The sequence below is a fragment of the Squalius cephalus genome, assembly GCF_949319135.1.
Source record: "Squalius cephalus genome assembly, chromosome: 2".
In the NCBI taxonomy this organism is placed as follows: Eukaryota; Metazoa; Chordata; class Actinopteri; order Cypriniformes; family Leuciscidae; genus Squalius; species Squalius cephalus.
This window is the reverse complement of record NC_137123.1, coordinates 33,903,411-33,923,467: the sequence shown is the minus strand read 5'-3', so window position 1 is coordinate 33,923,467 and position 20,057 is coordinate 33,903,411. Positions and strand designations below refer to the sequence as shown.

General features: G+C 39.2%; 1 protein-coding gene across 1 annotated transcript; it reads left to right on the top strand.

Annotated features, from left to right (window-relative positions):
* The first annotated feature begins 515 nt into the window (after positions 1-515).
* tmem41ab (transmembrane protein 41ab) lies at positions 516-19,599 on the top strand. The gene is made up of 6 exons (XM_079852012.1): positions 516-851; positions 6,141-6,291; positions 6,425-6,586; positions 14,051-14,189; positions 14,312-15,608; positions 17,480-19,599. The coding sequence occupies exons 1-5, from the start codon at positions 691-693 to the stop codon at positions 14,539-14,541; spliced, it is 843 nt and encodes a 280-aa protein (XP_079708138.1). The 5' UTR covers positions 516-690; the 3' UTR covers positions 14,542-15,608; positions 17,480-19,599.
* Positions 19,600-20,057: the final 458 nt, after the last annotated feature.

Here is a 20,057-nt window from a genome sequence, read left to right as displayed (position 1 = left end):
TAAAGAAAGACCTTGTAATGGGCATAATATCCCTTTTCTCAATTTCATCTTTCACTTTATTTGAGTAAAACAGTTTTCACACAGCTAAAATGTGTTCAGACCACTCACAAACCACTCCTTGAATAGATGTTCTTTGCTAACAATATAAACCCAATTATGTTTCCTATTTACAGTGCTCAGTCCACTAGTCTTATATGTATTATAATTTCCAATTAGGCTTTATTTAAGCTATATTTTGCATATAATTTTATTTGCACACAACAATGAATAACAATACATTACATTTGTCTCGAAGCTGTAGCCTACTTGCTGTCTTTTATAAGGCAATGTCGCATCATTTTATAGCAATAAAATGACACATTGACAACACCGATAGCCTCAAATAATAGTAGGCTATGTGTTAGATAATGTAATTTAAAATTGGCTCAAATCATACGGAGTTGGTGTTTTCCAAAGTTGTGTTCCCATCACACATGGTCTCGTATTTTTGGGGGTCTCATGTGACAAATAGATCCACCCTCATGAGGGGCTTCACTCACGCACATTGTTGCAATACAGTAGGTCCACGTAGCCTACTTCCATGGGCTGGAGACGTAACATGAATAAACTGCCCACTGACCGGACCTGCTATTTAACAGGTGTAGCAGCAAGTGCAGCAAAGTCGTCTTTAGACAGATCTAGGCCTGGACTATGCGCTCAATCTGGGGTTTAATCGCCTTGGTGGCCACAGCAACTTTTTACTTGTATCTGCTGTCTGCGTTCCTCCCGCCGGGTCCTCGTGCCGTCCGCGTTCACGACGCTGAACTTGAACACACAGTCCATGACGATGAGCCGGAGGAGGAAATACTCAGGTAGAATATATCTCACTGCGTCTTATCTCTGGTTGCCTTATTTTGTGTGCAGTTCCCACTTCTACTATTGTTTGGAGCTGAATGAATTCTATTCATTTCTCTATTGTGTCTAATGGTAATTGATTGTGTCTGTGTCTCACAACTGAATGTTAAACATCTCAGGCTAAATTTGTTTTCATTAGTATTACATCTGGTGATAATAACAAATGGCAAATACTAAATGATTTTGGTAGTCAAAACTCTACATAATCTTCTGCCTAATTATAGGTGAATAGGCTACATTGCTATTTTTTGAGTCGGATCCTTTCGATTAATCGGTTGAACTGGTTCACAAGTTGTGAAAGGAATCAGGCTTGAAATGTGTTTGACTGAGTCCAGTTCATTTACGAATCTTTTGTGAATCACAAGACCAATCTAATCGATTCTTTCATGATTCAAACTCGATCGCTCACATTTCGAATAGAGAATTTAATTTGTACTGGAAAATATTGTTTTTATTTTGAAGTGAGAAGTAACCCCTCACAATTTGGACAGAATGTTTTTAACAATTTCTTAGGTAGTTATAAAACGCATGGTATTATTTCTTAATATTAACATATTATTATTATTAATACAATGATTAATAATATTATTAATAGCTTATTAATCATAACCATAGTCATGTTGAGTGGAATCATTCAATCTTACTTGCACATGACATCCCTACATTAAAAATGTTGGCCTACCTATATATAATTAATAGAAAAAGTTAACCTTGCAGATGTATCTCTTCAATTGGGATTCAGCAACTTTTCAAATTTTTCTGTCATTCATTTAATTATTCAAATACAATGTCAAAAAGCATACATTTACATTATATGTTACATAATATTTGATGTAGTTTACATATTCTAAAAAACAGATAACAGCTAGGGTAAGTTTGTCCTGGGGGGTCTTGCCCCAGGTAAAGGGGCATACACCCCAATGGAGCAATATAGCCCTTTTTTTATAATTTTGTGCTAACTAAATTGTAAAATACTTCCAGTTAATTCCACCAATAATATATTTCCACTAATAATATGGATGATGTATGATGTAATGTAACAGTATGTTCACACTGTTAAGGGAAGCATCTTCCCCATACAGTTCAGCTTGTGCTCCCTTTCACCTGTGAAGTAACTCTCTCTCTCCCTCTTTCTTTTTTATTATAGTTCTATCTGTCTTCATTTCACATTCTTATTTTCCTGTATGTCTGTTTGACTAAGTATTGGTTTATTCATTATATACTGTACACCCTCATCTCAATTCAAAGAGACTGAAGAATTAAAGTGACTGAGAGAGAGATGGACATGTAAAAAGAGAGAAGCTTTGGCAGTTATTCTCAGGCAGTGGCAGATATTCCAGAACATGTGGTTCCCGTTTGCCCTGTGCTTTTTCCTCATCAGTGTTACTTTATACTGTGTGAGCAGCCCTGGACCCGGTGTGAGAGGTGCCCAGATGATAGGCACTTCATGTACTGTAGTTCACATGATGCAACCCAAAACAAAATTCTGTTTCTTCTCTAGAGTCTCATCTGTCCTCTCATGTCCTATAGGCAGGGAACTAAAGATCCTGATCCCTGGTCAGTTCTTATCATGCAAATGGGTCTAAGATATTTTCAGTTTTGCTTGTGTGTGCTAGGATATGCAATGATTGCATATAGGCTATATACAAATCGCAAAAGTAACGCGCTAATTTTGAGATTTTTAAAAAATAAGTATTCACTTGTTTTTTTTTATTTTATATTTAACAATTAACACAGCATCTATTTTTTTCCTGGCATACTTTGGCTAGCGTATAGGCCTACATTCAGGGCCTGATTTACGAATAAGGATTCTTTGCACGTGCCGCATATAGAGCAACAACTTCTGCTCTCACACAACTCAACACATATGCGTCGTGGTGCTCTCATGAACGCGCGTTGGAGATTAATATTTTGTAAATAAATTGTGTAAATTATTGGTTTTTTTTTTGCACAAACAAGGCACTCGCTTCGCTTCATAAAATTGAGGTTAAACTAGCCACATGGATTACTTTAATGATGTCTTTTACTACCTATATGGGCCTTGAAAGTGGTAGTTGCGTATACTCTGTCAACGGAGGGACAGAAAGCTCTCGGAAATGTAACATTTATTATAATAGGTTTATGTGGTTCAATTAAATGAAAAGTTTTTACAAATATTTTTTAAAGCCTATTAAATGTTAAAAATGATGGCTCTTGATCATACTGTAATGGTAAATGGCTATAATTACTAATTGAGAAAAATCCATTTACACCAGTAGCTCTATTGGTTTTGGTGATACTGGCCTTCATTCATAGTACTTAGTAAAGAGATGCCATTAAAGCGAATATTTAAAAAAAAAAAAAACCTTCTTTATGTGATGTTTCTACATTTCAAAGTGAAATAACAGGGTCTAATTTAGGTCTAATTTAATCTTTTTACTTCAAAATAATAACTTCAAGCATTTATATATATATATATATATATATATATATATATATATATACCTTTTTTCTAACAACATAAAACAGTTTACTGTTTTACTGACACCTTATGTATAATAAATGATCCACCCATCCAATTTCCAAACCATTTGTCCAAGGCTATCGGGGATGCTGGAGCCCATCATATTATTTAAATGATTTATTATTAATAAATTATATTAATGTATTAATTAAACTATTATCAAAAATGATCTATACCTTGTCTGCTTTGAATGCAACTCAACATGAGCAGTCTTATCTCAGGATTGGGGCCTGGCAAGAGGGCATGATGTGACAGTTATAAGATCAGACAACTGCCTTCTGGAGTGTCTTGAAATCCCCTGAATTTGCTGAGATGTGCAATGCCGAGGAGGAGGAGGGAAAGAAAGAGATATCAGGAGGGTTCATAAGCAACATATATGTTTGGTATGACTAGCTAAAATAAAGTGCATTAATAAATAAAAGGAGAGAAGAGAGGTCTCAAAAGCCCCATGCTTTAATGTCATTTTCTGAAGTCATTCAGAATGACAAAAGCAGTGGAAAGGACATCTGAGTTTGATATTGAGTAATGGATCTGCTGTATGTCCACCATCATCACATAGTGACCTTTTTATAGTGTCTTGTGACCCACATGTCTTGGTTCATTTCTTGATTAGCTCACTCCTCTGTACCCTGGGAGAATATCCGCTGATGAGATTGAGATGAAGTTTTTAACATGTTGTTCAGCAGCGATGGCAGAGACAGCTGTACCCTGTGAAAGCCCCAGTGGTGTAAATAGCTGTTTGAGTCTTTGGGTGGGGATTTCCATGGTTATCAGAGAAGGGGTATTTTGTGCATCATTAAAGCTATAAAAATAAGCTGTTTTTAAGACTGTACTTTAATTTGCTGAACAGGGAGCTTTTTTAAAAGTAGAGTTTACATTTTTTAAATCTTTTTTTGTGTGTGTGTTTTTGGCTCGTTTTCCAGTACAATTATCTAAACATTTCTTAATCAAATGAACTTACATTTACTTGAGAAACAATATCACTTAAGATAGAAACTCTCTCTCTCTCTCTGTATATATATATTTCTTCAGAAAACAAAATTACTGAGCAAGAACATTTTTGCAGTGTTATTGAAGCTGTCTCCTACATTGAAGGCTCTCACATTGTTGTTCTGATGAGAACGCACTCAGTGTGCGCTCAGCATGGAGCAGATCACATGTTTATATTCGTCACTACTGGGTACGCATGTGAAATTAAAACCTCTGCTTTGGCACATGGGTGGGGATGACTGCCTCATTGCGTGCCCAAATCACCCCCTGGACGGCAGTAGGGAGCTTAGATTACTCACGACTGCACAAGATGTGATTCATCCGCTGGCAAGAGCCCAGTGACCACCTCACGAGAACTTCAGTCTGTGGGACATCTACATTTATTGATGATTATGTTAGGTGTGTTTGAAGACATTTAAAACAAGTTGGTCCTCAAGTACAGCCAACCATGTACACACACACAAGCAAATTTCCACAGCTGAGAGGCTATTTCCAGTTGGTGTATCATGTTTCAGTCTTTCTGTCTAATCTTGCTGACAGGCTAGTGTCAGGAGTCTTCAACATTTTTAAGGCAAAGAACCCTCAAGCCTGTTTTCTACTATACAGTTTTTTTTTTTTTTTAAAGAAGTTCCATAATGTATTTATATACAGTAATTTATTATGATGCTTACAAAGCATTACAATAATCATATTGATATAATTATATACCCTAATCATATACTTTTAAGTTGTACATAATACATTTTTATGTGTGAGGAACAATGAAACATTTAACTAAACTTTAGCTTTTTAAAAGGGTAGAAATGGATCATTTACTTGTACTCATGTTGTCCCCAACCAGTAGGCCTATGTCTTTCTTTCTTCTATGTAACCTAAAAGAAGACATCAAATTTTTTGTTACATTTCCCCCCCTAATGTTCCCACTCAAAAATCAGACACTTGTACAAAGTCTCACCAGAGGGCGACAGTGAGGTTTTCAGATCATTACTGAGGTCGTGTAGACCTTATTCACAGCAGCGCCATCAGGAATGAAAGTGAGGCTGTGAGGGATAGACATACATCTCTTAAGTGTGTTGTACTGTTATTTAATGTGTTTTGGATTGCTCTGCTGATGAAATATCATCCAAGAAATTTCAGAAGACAAAAAACTCCAGAGCTGTGGAAAATTACTAGTGATCTAGGAGCTTCATACAGCTTTTTACAGCGGATGCCATTGAAAACACGATAACTCGCTTTCATACCTGTCATGGCATTGCTCTGAATAAGGTCAATTACAGAGCCCGTAAAAGGGACATGGTGAAGGAAAAAAATAGGAGATGGGAGGAAAAATTATTTGCAAATGATTTTGCGTTCTCTCGCAAATGTGTTGAGTTCACCTGAGAAACTTTGCGTTTGCTTGTAAAACGTTTGTGCTCTTGCAATTTTGCAACATTTTGCGAGTGAATGCAAAAATATTTGCGTTGAGAATGTAAAGGCATTGACAAAATTTCATGTCACCATATCCTTTTAGGGGCTCCGTATCAAATAGCCTACCTAAAGCCCACAGTATCACTTGAATCCATTGATTATAATACTTGTCATCCTATTGGGTATCAGTCTCCTTAGTGCTGGTTTCTATAAGGGTTGATAGGAAAAGGAAGGTCATGGCCCCTATCCAATCTGTTAGAAATGAAAAGAGAAAAAGAAGGTGTTAAGTACAAGTTGAGTGCCATTGTTTTGCCATTGATCCCACAGTGTCTTATATTTTCTCCAGGTTGAAGTTTCCATCTGATCTGGAGGAGTTAAGGGAACTAGCCGAGCTGCTGCAGTTCTATAAGACAGAACACACTGGCTATGTGTTTATTCTCTTCTGCAGTGCCTACCTCTACAAGCAGTCCTTTGCCATTCCAGGATCATCCTTTTTGGTTAGTAACAGAGGTCTACTCTGTGACACTATAAGTAGACTTACTTGGACCACCTCATTAGACAGAACTAAAATATTTATTACCTATTATTATTATCGCTAAACAGCACACATACAATCTTTCTTATGTCTAGAACATGCTGGCGGGCGCATTATTCGGGCCATGGCATGGAATCCTTATTGCCTGCACTTTGACAACTGTGGGTTCCACAAACTGCTACCTGCTGTCCCGTACATTTGGCAAACGCCACATCATCAGGATCTTCCCAGAGAAGGTGGCAATGCTACAGAGAATGGTGGGTCACCTCTGGCTGTTTTTCCTTTTTTTCTTTTAATTAATGTTCTAAAAATAGTCAGCGAGTGTATTTGTGACTGCATTTTGTTTGTTTATACTTTGATAGTTTATACTATAGCTCAAACAGTAGCAAACAGTGTTAGCAAATAGCAATGCTAAGGTGGTTTGCTTCCCACTTCCCAGGGAATGCACAGACTTAAAAATTGTATTCCTTACAAAACAAATTGTGCTGTTAGCAAACTTCTAAACTAAAAATATAAGCATATACTTTCAGTCTACTTTTTATGTTCTTATCAGAGGTATACTTAATATTAAAGTAAACTTGGCTTATACTGATAAGTATATAGAAAAGTCTAAGTATATTTGGCCTAATCTTGTTCTTAAAATTTTGATAGAGATATATTTAAGAAAATTTTAACGAACTACTAAACTACCTATTAAATACTTTTTTAGACATATATGCTTCTGTTAGGTTGTATAGTAACAAGTTTATAGTAACAAGCCACCTTTGAAATAGCTAAATAGTAAATAGTACATAAGTGGAACTGAATCTGACCTTTTTTGTACACATGTGCTATTAAACCACACTGAAACAGATAAACATTTGACTGATTTTATTGATGTTTTATGATGTTAAGTTCACTTGAAAACTTGCAAGTATACTTGTAGTATAAAAACTATTAATCTAATAGTTTACTGAGAGAGTATACTTCAAAGTGTACTTATAAACTACAAAGTGGGCAATAAGTATATACCTAGCAAACTAACACAGTGTAGCATAGTTAACAGTATGGTTACAATAAAAAAGAAAACTTTTGTAAACTAGGTGTATACTTAAATTTTACTTGACTTTGATTTGTTATACTTAAAGTACGCTTAAAAGTATACATTTATAAACTAGAAACGTCTTGGTTACTAATGTAACCCTCGGTCCCTGAAGGAGGGAACAGGAGACGTAATGTCGACGTGACGACGTAATTGGGATCACTTCTGGGAGCCCTATCAACTTTGAGTGTCTACAGAACGAGCCAATGACCACTGCCGTGCGTGAATCGCGTAACGAGCCCCGCCCCGCAGCGTGGGTATAAACAGGAAGCGGGCGCTCGCACACATTGTTTTTTGCTGAGGAGCCGAGATTGTGACGGCCATACAGAGATGGTCAGCAATGGTGGCAACGGGATGTTACGTCTCTCGTTCCCTGAAGGAGGGTTACATTAGTAACCGAGACGTTACCTATCAGTCGCTCACGTTCAACGTAACATCGTCGTGACGACGTAATTGGGATCCCATGGAAAACCCCACGGTTGCTGCCACATCCATTGCTCTACGCAATACTCACAGACCCCCAACTGGCTGGGGCAGAAGGCCTGCGTAGAGGGAGTTCAACTGCTGTTCCGTTCTAACCCACACAGTGGAACTCTTGGATAACACTGGGAAAGCGTACCTTTCCAGGGGAGAGGGACGCTGCGGAAGCCACATCCTGCCCGAAGGGAGGTAACATGTGGAGAATACACATATGGACTGGCCAGTTAGGGCAGTGCAACACATGGAATGTCACTAGGGTGGCTCCAGCCTGAGAGGGGGGAGGCTACACCAGACAGTAACGGCAGAGCGGACTCTGCCAAGGGAAAGACATGTGGAACACATGAGACACATGGTCGTGGAAGAATATGCATATGGGATCGCCGCAGGGGTCACCACATATGGAACCCAGCCTAGCACAAGTTACACAAGCATACGAGCTCTAGGCCTGGCGTCGGATGTTCCGCAACGTCTGACTGCCGAAGGGGTGCGTAGGAACTCAACAGGGTTCGCCTGAGTGGGGAACTCGACTGGAGCAAAAAATCGCATGTATCCGTTCTAGTGGAAGGGAGTGGCACAGCAAGCCGACACTAGAGCGGGAACTTCGGTGTTACCGGCTGATTGAAGCGAGCACACAGGAAGAAACCGGCTCAACGCGTAGGATATAAAACCTAGCGAATGTGTTAGGTGTCGCCCAGCCCGCAGCTCTACAGATATCTGTCAGCGAGGCACCATGCCCATATGCCAGCGCCCAGGAAGAAGCGACACTTCTAGTGGAGTGGGCTCTCAACCTGAGCGGGCAGGGCACGCCTTGGGCTTCATAAGGCAAGGCGATGGCATCCACTATCCAGTGGGCCATCCTCTGCTTGGAGACAGCCTTTCCCTTCTGCTGGCCTCCGTAGCAGATGAAGAGCTGATCTGAGGTCCTGAGGCTTTGCGTTCTGTCCATGTACAGACGCAGAGCGCAGAAGGGACAGAGAAAAGCCAGGGCTGGGTCTGCCTCCTCCGAAGGCAGCGCTTGCAGGTTCACTACCTGGTCCCGGAAGGGAGTGGTAGGAACCTTGGGCACATATCCAGGCCGGGGTCTCAGGATCAGGTCGACCTGACGATCAGGTCGTGCTTTCCCAGCGACTTACCTTCAACTGCATCGTGATGTGCGGCGATAGCGGCAACATACACTTTAAGGGTGGAGGGAGACAGCCTTTGCTCCAACCCATCTTGCAGGAAGGAAAGCACGGCTCTGATCGAGCAAGTTCGGGGTTCTCCTCGTGAGAAGAACACCACTTAACGAACAGGTTCCACTTCAACGCCTCGTAGAGGGGGCTCTAGTGGAAGTGATGGTGTCAACTACCACTTGGGGTGGGTCACCTAGAACCTCTGTGTCCCATTCAGGGAACAGACATGGAGTTTCCAGAGGTCGGGACGCGGGTGCCATAGGGTGCCCCTTCTCTGAGAGAGCAGGTCCTCCCTGGGGCCAGGGAGGGGCTGTTGTGAGGAGCACTAGTTCCGGCAAACAGATCTACCTGGTAAGGTAAGGTAAGGTAAGGTAAGGTAAGGTAAAACTTTATTATCCCACATGGGGAAATTTGTCTTGGGCCATCACCCATGCTGCAGTCATTACACAATTAACTCACAGTAATCAACAAACCAGACAATAATAGAAAAAAAAAATCCAATTACAGCTCCATACCGCCACTATTTAACATCTTTACAGACACGGGGATAAATGAGTTTTAAAATCTATTCAATCTGCAGCGAGGAGCTCTAAACCTCCTCCCAGAAGGCAGCAACTCATATACTGTGTACAAAACATGGGATGGATCACAGACAATCTTTTTAGCTTGTGTTAAAGTAGCATGTTCATAAATAGTCTGCAATGGTGTCTGTTCTTTCACACCAAAAATTTTCCAAGCAGTGTGGATCATCCGGAACAGTTTAGTTCTACATTGTACAGACATATTACCAAACCAGACTGTAATTCTGTATCTAATTAAGCTCTCAAAGACTGCCTGATAGAAGATTATCATAAACCTTTGATCAACACCATAAAGTCTCAGATGACGTAAAAAGTGCAACCGTTGTTGTAACCTATTACAAAGATTATCTACATGGATATTCCATGTCAGTGAATTATCAAAAAAACACCAAGATATTTATATGAAGGGACCTGTATGATGGTTTCATTATGGATGATCACAGGCCTGTGATCACCAACTCCTCTAGGGTCAAACACCATCTCCTTTGTCTTATTGACATTCAGAGCTAGGCGGTTGTCCTTACACCAATTCACAAACCTTCCAATCTCTGAAAGATATTCAGACAAGTCCTCTTTCTTTTTCAATAAACCTAAAATTGCTGTGTCATCTGAGAATTTAATGATGTGGTTATTAGAATAACACCTTCTGCACTCATCTGTGTACAAAGTGAACAAAACCGGTGAACTAACACAGCCCTGAGGGTCTCCTGTGCTCAACGTTCTGAATTCAGATAGTGTTCCATTAACACTAACCTGTTGCCTACGAGTGGTCAAAAAAGAATAATACCATTTTATAATAAGTGGATTAACTTTAAAATCATTCAGCCTTGCAATTAAGAGATGTAAGATGAAAGTCTCTTACTTCAAACCTACAATACATTTTTTTCTGCTCTTAAGCAGGGACTTATACGTAGGAATTAAATGGACAGCATTATGATCAGAGGAGCCTAGTGGTGATTTAACCTAATGCTGGGTACACACCAAAAGATAATCGGGCTGATTTTGGGCCGATTTCCCCCCTTCCGACAATCCTAGCTATGTCCCGATTATCTTGATGGTTCAACAGATTATCTTATCAGATTTTCCCTTGGTGTGAGGTGTGTTAAGAGTGTCCGAACCTGCTCGGAAGAACGTCGGAGCCGCCCCGATCGCGAATCGTAAATATTAAACATGTTTAATATTTACGATCAGAAATCCTGATGTGTGGGGGGAACCCCGAGGACAAACGTGCGAACGTTCTGGAGATTATCACGTGAAGCGAAACAATATCCAATCAGAAAGTGAGATGATGGAAGACGGCCATTCTCACACACACACACACACGCAGGAAGCTGAGTGTTATAGGCTAAGGGTTCAGTGAGGGATTAAATAGGCTAACTTTTTCTAAAGAGAAAATAAATACAATAAAGAATAAATTAAGACAATAAAGAATGAATATATTTCTGTATAAAAGGTTGTATATAATGGTGGGTACAATGTTTTTTTTATTTTTTTTTTTATTTATTTTTTTTTTTATGTGAATTTTCTGTGAAAATCATTCATCAAACACTATCATCATAATTTCTTCCTGCATATCATCCGACATGCTTATTCTGAAGTCTCGCGAGCTTTTGTGAGATTTCCTGTGTTCACAGTCGAGAATCTGGTTGAAAATCTGTTTGTGTGTGGTGTGCTGTCTTTGTCACATCATGGCACACCACACACTATAGGAGCAAAATGCTTAAATCTAGGATTTTTTGTCCTCATGTTTGTGGTCTATCACATTTTGAAAATCTTATAAGATGTAAAAAATCTTTTGGTGTGTACCCAGCATTAGCTGTATAGGCATTCTTAACATTCCCATTACATTTGTCCAAGATGTTTTTGCCTCTAGTATTACAGTCCACATATTGATGGTATCCAGGCAACACAGCTTCAAGTATACAATGATTAAAATCCCCTAAAATAAAACAAGGTGCTTCAGGTGTACGTCTTAATTGTATGTGAACACAGTCTGCTGTAAGTTTAGCTGCATTTGCAGCATTCCCACTGGGTGGAATATAAACAGTACATTAAAATGTTCCCAAATTCACATGGAAGATAAAAAGGCCTAAGGCTTAAACATACCAGTTCAATGTCGGAGTTACAGACCAGCTCTCTCACGGAGAATTGCGAGCACCACTTTTGGTTAACATAAACACAAATACCATCCCCTTTGCTCTTGCCTGAGTTGTCGTTCCTGTCAGAGCGTACCAGAGAAAAGCCTTCCAGGGCAACAAGCGAGTCGGGCACGTCCTCTTGTAACCACGTCTCAGTGAACACAAGCAGGCATGAATCCCGGTACTCATGTCGAACTCTGGTATTGACTCTTAGCTCCTCAACTTTGCTTCTCAGGGAGTGGGTGTTGCAAAGAGAAGCACTGAGGGTAGTGGTGGTCTTTCTGCCATTCTCCATAATCTCTGCCTTACACCGCCACGTTTTCCCCTCTTCCGCATACGTATCCGACGTCTTTCCACCAGTGTTCTCGTCTGCAATGCCCTCGGTAGCTGGGGGGCGAGTGTGTAACTAGGCCGGAGCAGTAAGAGTTGGTCACGGGTATAGCTCAGAACCACCTCCGACATCAGCAAGTCCTGATTCACCAGCATGGAGTCGCATGTAATCAGCCACACGGCTAAAATCAGCATCAGTCCTCTAAATAAAAACAGCATCGTGTACACAGATCGAGCACTGTGTTAAAAATAAATAAATAAAATAAATAAATAACAAACACAAGGCAGCACAAACACAGGGCAGCAGCACGAGGTAGCCTGAGTCGCAACAGAGCAGCGCCACCGGAAGTCTGTTTCTTCAACTGCTCGCTGCAACTGCTCTCTGCAGTCCCGAAGCGCCTCCAAATCAGCTGGACCGCCTGGGGGTGGAGTCGCCATTTTCCCGGAAGCACCTGCTGCCGTGAGAGCTCGTCGGCTGCACAGGTGAGCAGGCCCGGAATATAAAAGGCACGAAGCGACCTCAGATGCTTCTGACTCCAAAGGAGGAGATGGCGGGCGAGTTGTGACATGCGGCAGGAGCGTAGACCACCCTGGCGGTTCATGTACGCAACGGTCGTAGTGCTGTCCGTACGGCGGAGGGTTCCACTCAAGCCCGACCTTCTCGGCAGCCGGGGAAAGCATAGCCGCCCATTCTGGATCGGACTCGGGCAACGCTACACTCCCCGAAGGGGGTAATGCAGCTGAATCCTCATCTCCAGAGGATTGAAGCTCTCCCCTCCGATGCTGCGACCGACATCTGATCGTCAGGACGCACAAGCGGAGTCACACTTGTGTTGCTCTTTTAGTTGAATATAAAAAAAGAGAAAATAAAAACTCTTCCCACGAAGAGGCACCCAGGGGTAGCCGTGGCTATAATAAGTTAAAAACTCAAGGAACGCCCACCGATACCAACACACACACAGTGTAAGCTGTAAAACAGCAGTTGAGAGCTGTAAGCTCACGGCCACCGCTGATCGCGTCATCACAACAATGTTGGACAGAGTTAGAATTTCCAACTTGTAGAGTCTCTTCTTGCAGCACTATGAAGTAACAACCTCTTGTCTCCGAAGTTAAAGACAATGTGTGTGTGCGCCCACTTCCTGTTTATACCCGTGCTGCAGGGCGGGGCGCATGACGCGATTTACACACGCCAACGGTCATTGGCTCGTTCTGAAGACACTCGAAGTTGAAAGGGCTCCCTGAAGTGATCCAAATTACGCTGTCACGCCAACGTTATGTCTAACGTGAGCAACTGATAGGGAACTAAGCCAGTTTACTCCTCAAGAAGTATTTAAATAGTACACTTGCAAGTATACTACTAGTACATTGATTTTAGTATACTCGGTACATAGAGCATACTTGGAAAAAATACTTGAATTTATGTTACTTAATAAAATGAAGGTGAAGTATACCTTTTTTGTAAGGGATACATTGAGTGCAATGTATGTATTAAGAGCAGGCGCGCTCAACTCGCAAAATAATTTATGGGTGCGAGTAATAAAAAACGTTTATCAAAAGTAAAGATGAAAAACCGCACTCTTAGGTTCTATTTTCATACATTTATTATTACTATGTCCTCACAAACGCGTCTGTGAGGACATAGTAATAATAAATGTATGAAAATAGAACCTGAGAGTGCGGTTTTTCATCTTTACTTTTGCAATGTATGTATGTCACTGGATAAAAATATCTATCAAATGCCTCAATACAATATACTAGTTTAAGAAGTTTTACACTGATAAGATTAAGATTAAAGATATATGATTTTGGACTTTGGAGGGTTTTTTTTTTATGTATCTTTCCTTCTAAATTATCATAGTCATGTCTTCATCAGCTCTCTATAGAAATTTGAAGTTGAAACAATACATGAGAATGTTGAATCTCTATTTCTCTCTATTAGGTGGAAGAGAATAGGAGCAGTTTGTTCTTCTTCTTGCTCTTTCTGCGGTTCTTTCCCATGACACCTAACTGGTTCTTGAACATCACCTCTCCAATCCTCAACATCCCCATCCCCATATTCTTCTTCTCCATCCTCATTGGTGAGCTTACATTGTATCTACTGTTATAAATGAATGTATAATACTTCAGACTCTGATTATGAAGTAAAAGTACATCTTCTGATCTTGATCTCATAATCTTTCAATGCTTAATTTCTTCCCAGGTCTAATCCCTTATAACTTCATCTGTGTCCGTACGGGAGCCATCCTGTCTGAGATCCAGTCTTTGGATGACATCTTTTCGTGGGGCACCTTGCTGCAGCTCCTGCTGATCGCATGTGTGGCTCTTCTTCCTGGAGCTCTAATCCGCCGCTACAGTCAGGGCCATTTCAAACTTGATGGCCTGGAACCCAACGGACACCAAAAGGCCTTGAATGATCGCAAGACTAGATGACCCAAAGAAAGACACAGTAGAAGACACAATTTGGGATAGATCATTGGTGTGGAGTTACACCTGTGGATTGGGTTATGAAGCTCCCCAATGGAAAGTAGAACTGGAATGGACAGATTATGAGACAGGTTATTAGATGTTTAATGAAAATAAAAAGTGCCAAAGAAGAGACTATAAATGTCTTAAAAGAGTACACACTCAGATTGCTGACTTGCTACAGACCACTGGACATTGCCTCATTTTATAGAAATTTGACAGCTTTAAGTTTTTTATAAGATTTAGTTATATTGTCAGGTGTTGTTTAGCGACTGTTTGTGGGTGGCTTTATTTATTTCTGGAGTCTAAATACCTGTAAGTGTCATGTGTTTTTGAGTATGTTTACACATTTACCAAAAGAAAACTAAAGATTAGTTACTCCCCCTCCCACCTAAATTTATGTATATGTGAATGTTATGCTTGAGTTGCACACACACACACAAGTATTATACATAAAAGTTGTTCCATTGTTTTTGTTTTTTTTACAATATGTACTATACATTAACCTCAAGCACCCTACAAGCAGGATGTACTTTTATTTGCAACTTAGTGTCATGACTTAACAAATAATGACTTGTGCACTGATCTTTACCTGATGGGCTAAATCTACTGGAGTTGCACAGTACATTCAGGGATTGTACACACTGCTTATTGTTTTATTGGCTACATAATTTTGTTATACATCTATCTGTGCATGTATAATATAGCTACAAAAACGCACACTACTAATCTTTCATTATCAGCATTTCACAGAACCTTTAAGTTTGTTTCTGTTGAGGATATGATATTATTATTTGAAAGAAAAAAAAAGCATTTCCAATGCAATATGCAAAGGTCTACAGGTGCTACTTGTTTAATCACTGCATTACAGAACTGTTTGCAGTGTTTTCGGTCCTGTTTTGAGTCAACTTTAGCTGAAAAAAACAAAAACAAAACAATGTCTTAATGTGTACTGGAGTTGTGAAGGTTTTATTTTTTATAATAAAAGCTGTTGCTATCTTAAAAGGTACAACTTCTGTCATAACCAAGTCAGGGTATCTGCACATTTTTGATCAACAAATTTAATGACTTTTAAGACCTTTTTAAGACCTTCAAGAATAAAAATTAAGACCATTACCATGGAAAAAATATATATAAAAATGACACTCTAGGGTGTTCAGGTTAACAAAGCACATTTGTATTTGAGCAACAGTGCAAATAGTCTTAATAGCCTTTGGTGGTCCAATTCATGCTTTCGTCAAACATGACAACGAAGCTGCCTTGATTCACACTTGACAGAAGTCCCCTTTTTATGTACTGAACAAGTCCAAATCGAGTAAGAGAAGAGGTTTTGTCCCTGCCACAACTAAATGTTTTTGCACATTCCTCAGGGAACATTGCCCTGAAGTGCTCATGTCTTCGTTGGATGTATAGGAGTGATGTCGGCTAACCGTGTGCAAAACCCACAGCATTTCAGCCTTCAGTGTATTAGTTGGGGAGAATGTAAAATGGTGCCCCAAAGACACCAACGCGGCTGTAATGTTAGCCTCAGGGCCGTAGCCTAGCCATCATTTCAAAAGTGAGGGGGACAGAATAACTACCAATTCTTTTTTCAGACTTGTTGACAGGTTTTTCCTTAATTGGCTTAAAATGCTATTTATTTTTAAAGCAATACAACAGAAAGAAAGAAATGCAGATGTTCAGTATACCGTATACTTTATAGGCTATAAAAAAAGTATACTTATACTTTATATACTTATGGTAAAATCCTGATCATGTATTTTACTAGTTAATAAAGCTAACTAAGCTAATAAAAAGAAAATTTTGTACATTTTAAAGATAAATTCATTAATCTGGTGCACTTTGAGCACTTGAGCCTTTTAAAACTACTTCAAACTTTCTAGTTAGGCTTTTTCAAGAGAACTTAGTTTGTAGACAACAAACAAGCAGACAGTGGACAAGCAGATAGTGGCTGTTAATGCATGAAAATACAAATTCAGCATTAACAATCACCATGTTTATTCTAATTTGAAGGGCTTCGATAATATATCTGTGAAAATAAAAGATATTATGAATAAAAACAGTTAGTGAATATTTTAAATTTACAACAAAACTTAATTATTCAACAAGAGAAATAGGCTGAGTTATCCGCATTGTGCAACACAATTCGAATACCACATGAATTATAGATGACAACTTACTTGTAGTGCTTGACTTTTTCGTGAATAAGGAGTGAAGAGTTTTTTTGCCGTTTTGAACTCATTGCGACCTCTATGAAAATTATTCGGCGCGGCCGCGCAGTTGCGTGCATTTGGGCGTGATGCACGAGTGACTGATTACCATGGAAACGTGAAAGTCACGTATGTAGATAGACTATCCTTGACTCTTTGGATTAAAAATCTCGATGTAGGCAAACAGCTGAATGGGGACAGTTGTTGCCTGACTGTCGCGCTTGTGCTTCCCCCCTTTCATATGCGCGTCAAGGGCTTTGCAGCCCACCGCACTTCGTATACCGTCGTTTTTTTGTAACCAGCCGCTATATTTCTCATCATCGAGCCAGTTATCATTAAATTTGCACTTCCCTATCTTAGCTCGCGTCTGCCACTACACTTCTTCGTCTATTTCTATGACAGGCCTACGGAAAACACGTACTGCCCCCTAAATGGTGTGTGATGCCTGTGCAAATAGGCACACGCTACTTTTTACTGTCTTTAGACAGGGACGTGCGCTGGTGAAATGGAAAATACCGGTAGTTTCTCCCGACAAAAGGAGAAACTCCGCCAGATGAAATTTAATGCCGCCCAGATGAAATTTAATGCCACTCTTCAAAAATTAGTGAAATTTAATACATTTTAAGACCATAAAAAACGTATATTTTATTTAAGACGTTTTAAGACTTTTTAAGGATCCGCGGGGACCCTGCAAGTTATAACTGCTTGAAGTTCTTCAAAAGTTTAAAACCATTTGAATTCAATAAAAATCATTCATATGAAACATCTTAATATTTAATTGTAACCTATATGCAGGTCCAGACTTTTGCATGTTCAATATATTTCTACAGAATTCTACACATGCATATTCCATGTGGGCCTACCAATATGTAACAACACACACACACACACACACACACACACACACACACACACACACACGTTAGTGACTGATATAACTGCAGGACAAGAATAATTTGATATTCTATAATGTTGCATAGACATCTGGGTTTTGCTTTAACAATCACAATCTTTGAGCTATCAATGACACAAATAATCTTGATAAAAAGGATGAAGAAAAACATTGTTTTAAAGACTCTTTATTGCTCATATCCATGAGGAGGGTAGTGTGACCCTTCCAGGAAACATAAAAGTGTATTGATGAGTGTTCACTCAAATAGTCTTATTGTCTCCAACTCACCCAAGCTTGGCTAGAGCCCAAGTACTATACCAATGGAATATGCCCCCACCCCCTTTGCCCTGATCTGAAATTAGTTTTATTATTTACATCATTTCCATTACATGATGTCATTATAAGAGTTAATCTCAGATCAGCATTAAAAGCATAGCCTTATCCAATGCCCAAAAGTATTTACGGTACAAGTGGTCTATAAAGACATTTTGAACATGGTAGAGCATGAAAAGAAAGACAGATGCAGAAGTTATACGGCAAAGATTATGTTTCATGTACACGTTTTCTTTGTAAATGATATGAGAAGAGATGGACTTGAGACAGCTGGACATCCCTCCAGTTTGACACAGCAAAATTTTACAACAGAAACCCAAATTGAGAGGATCAAATTCAATCGTGTCTAATATTATTATTATTATATTATTATTACACTAACATTCAGCAGTAAACTGTAGATTATCCCTATACTAAACCTCACACAAATATGGTGTTAGAATCAAATTCAAAACTGACGTATTAGATATGACATCCACTGTCCAAAAACACAGACAATAAAATGACAGAGCCATTTGCAACAGAGTAACATAAAGATACCGTCTTGCTTCTAAATGTGCCTATACTGTTTGAAGAACACTACGATTAAGCTGTATTCTTAGACACTATAAACATGTATCTGTCAAGACGATTATTTCAATACAAACAAACTGCAAGAAACAAAGTACTGTCAACCTAAATGTTCAGTTGCCCAAGAGTTGTATTAACCTCAATAGTTCATTTGAGCCAAACGGTCCATAAAGCAACAATCAGTTTCTGATGCAGGGGTCTGAAACCTCTTTTACAAGAACAAGCAGGTAATGTTGGTGCTTTGCGCTAATTCTTTTTTTCTTCGTGTTCTTTTATTTAGAAAAATAAAAAAATGCTCCGAGTGTGAGAGCTTTATAAGGTATACAAAATATGCAAAAGGGAGAAAAGATCAGACTGAGGTACCCAGTTCTTGAGGTAGACTGTTATATTGTACAGGTTCACACAAAGCTGTGTGGACTTTCAATATATCATTTTCATGTCTCAATCATGGTTTTATCAGTTGCTTAATATCAACGTTACGGTCTATGATTGCTTAGACGGTACAGTACTGAAATACTGGCTATTTGCATTTAATCAAGAAATACTAAAACCAATATTTTTTAACTTTATTCCATTAGCCTTTTCTAATGTGCAACATTAAAAGACTTGATGTAATTGTTATCCTTCACCAGTCAAATCACCTTTATAAAATGGGAAAATGTCTTTTCAAATAATAAAAAAGACCAACACATCACTTTTGCCTTGTCTTTTGTCAAAAACGGACAAACATTTACAGACATTTCTGTCTTCTTTGTCTGTGCACACAATGCCTAATGCAAACACGCACTTGCAGAAGATGCTGTGCATCTCAGCACAACAAATCAGAGGGGGAATAAAGAATCATGTTTGCTACACAGAAAGTACATGTTTGCAGAAGGCATTCGCATCATATGCATTTATGAGTGTCAGGAAGACCTAAAAGGGCTCCCATAGGCTCCTGTCACAGGACCTACAGACAGTGCAGATTGCTCATGAAATTCTGCTTTTTCTGTTTAAAGGTTTGGGGTCAGTAATTTTTTTTTTAAATGTTTTTGAAAGAAGTTGCTTATTCTCACCAATGCTGCATTTATTTGATCAAAAATACAGTAAAAACAGTAATATTATGGAATATTGTATTTTTTTCTATTTAAATATATATTTAAATGTAATTAATTCATGTGAGGGCTGTGAAATTTCAGCCACCATCACTCCAGTCTTCAGTGTCACAAGAACCTTCAGAAATCATTCTAATATGCTGATTAGGTGCTTTAACATTTATTATTATTAGTATCAATGTTGAAAGCAGTTGTGCTGGATGTCAACATTAAATTCCCAAAGTAATGGGATTTTGTAAAATTGTAATGGGGTAATAGGGAAAATGGTAATAGGGAAACATTTAAGAAAAAGAAATGGAATTAAAAAAAGAGAAAAGAGAACAGGGCAGCAAGCAGAGGAGAACGCTCAGACTCAGCAGTATAAAATTGAGGAACTGGAAGTGA

Excerpts from the sequence above, each read along its gene's own strand:
- tmem41ab (XM_079852012.1), top strand. The coding sequence starts at position 691 with ATGCGCTCAATCTGGGGTTTAATCGCCTTGGTGGCCACAGCAACTTTT. Across the intron at positions 6,292-6,424 it reads TTCCAGGATCATCCTTTTTG|AACATGCTGGCGGGCGCATT; the intron begins GTTAGTAACAGA and ends TCTTATGTCTAG. Across the intron at positions 14,190-14,311 it reads CTTCTTCTCCATCCTCATTG|GTCTAATCCCTTATAACTTC; the intron begins GTGAGCTTACAT and ends ATTTCTTCCCAG.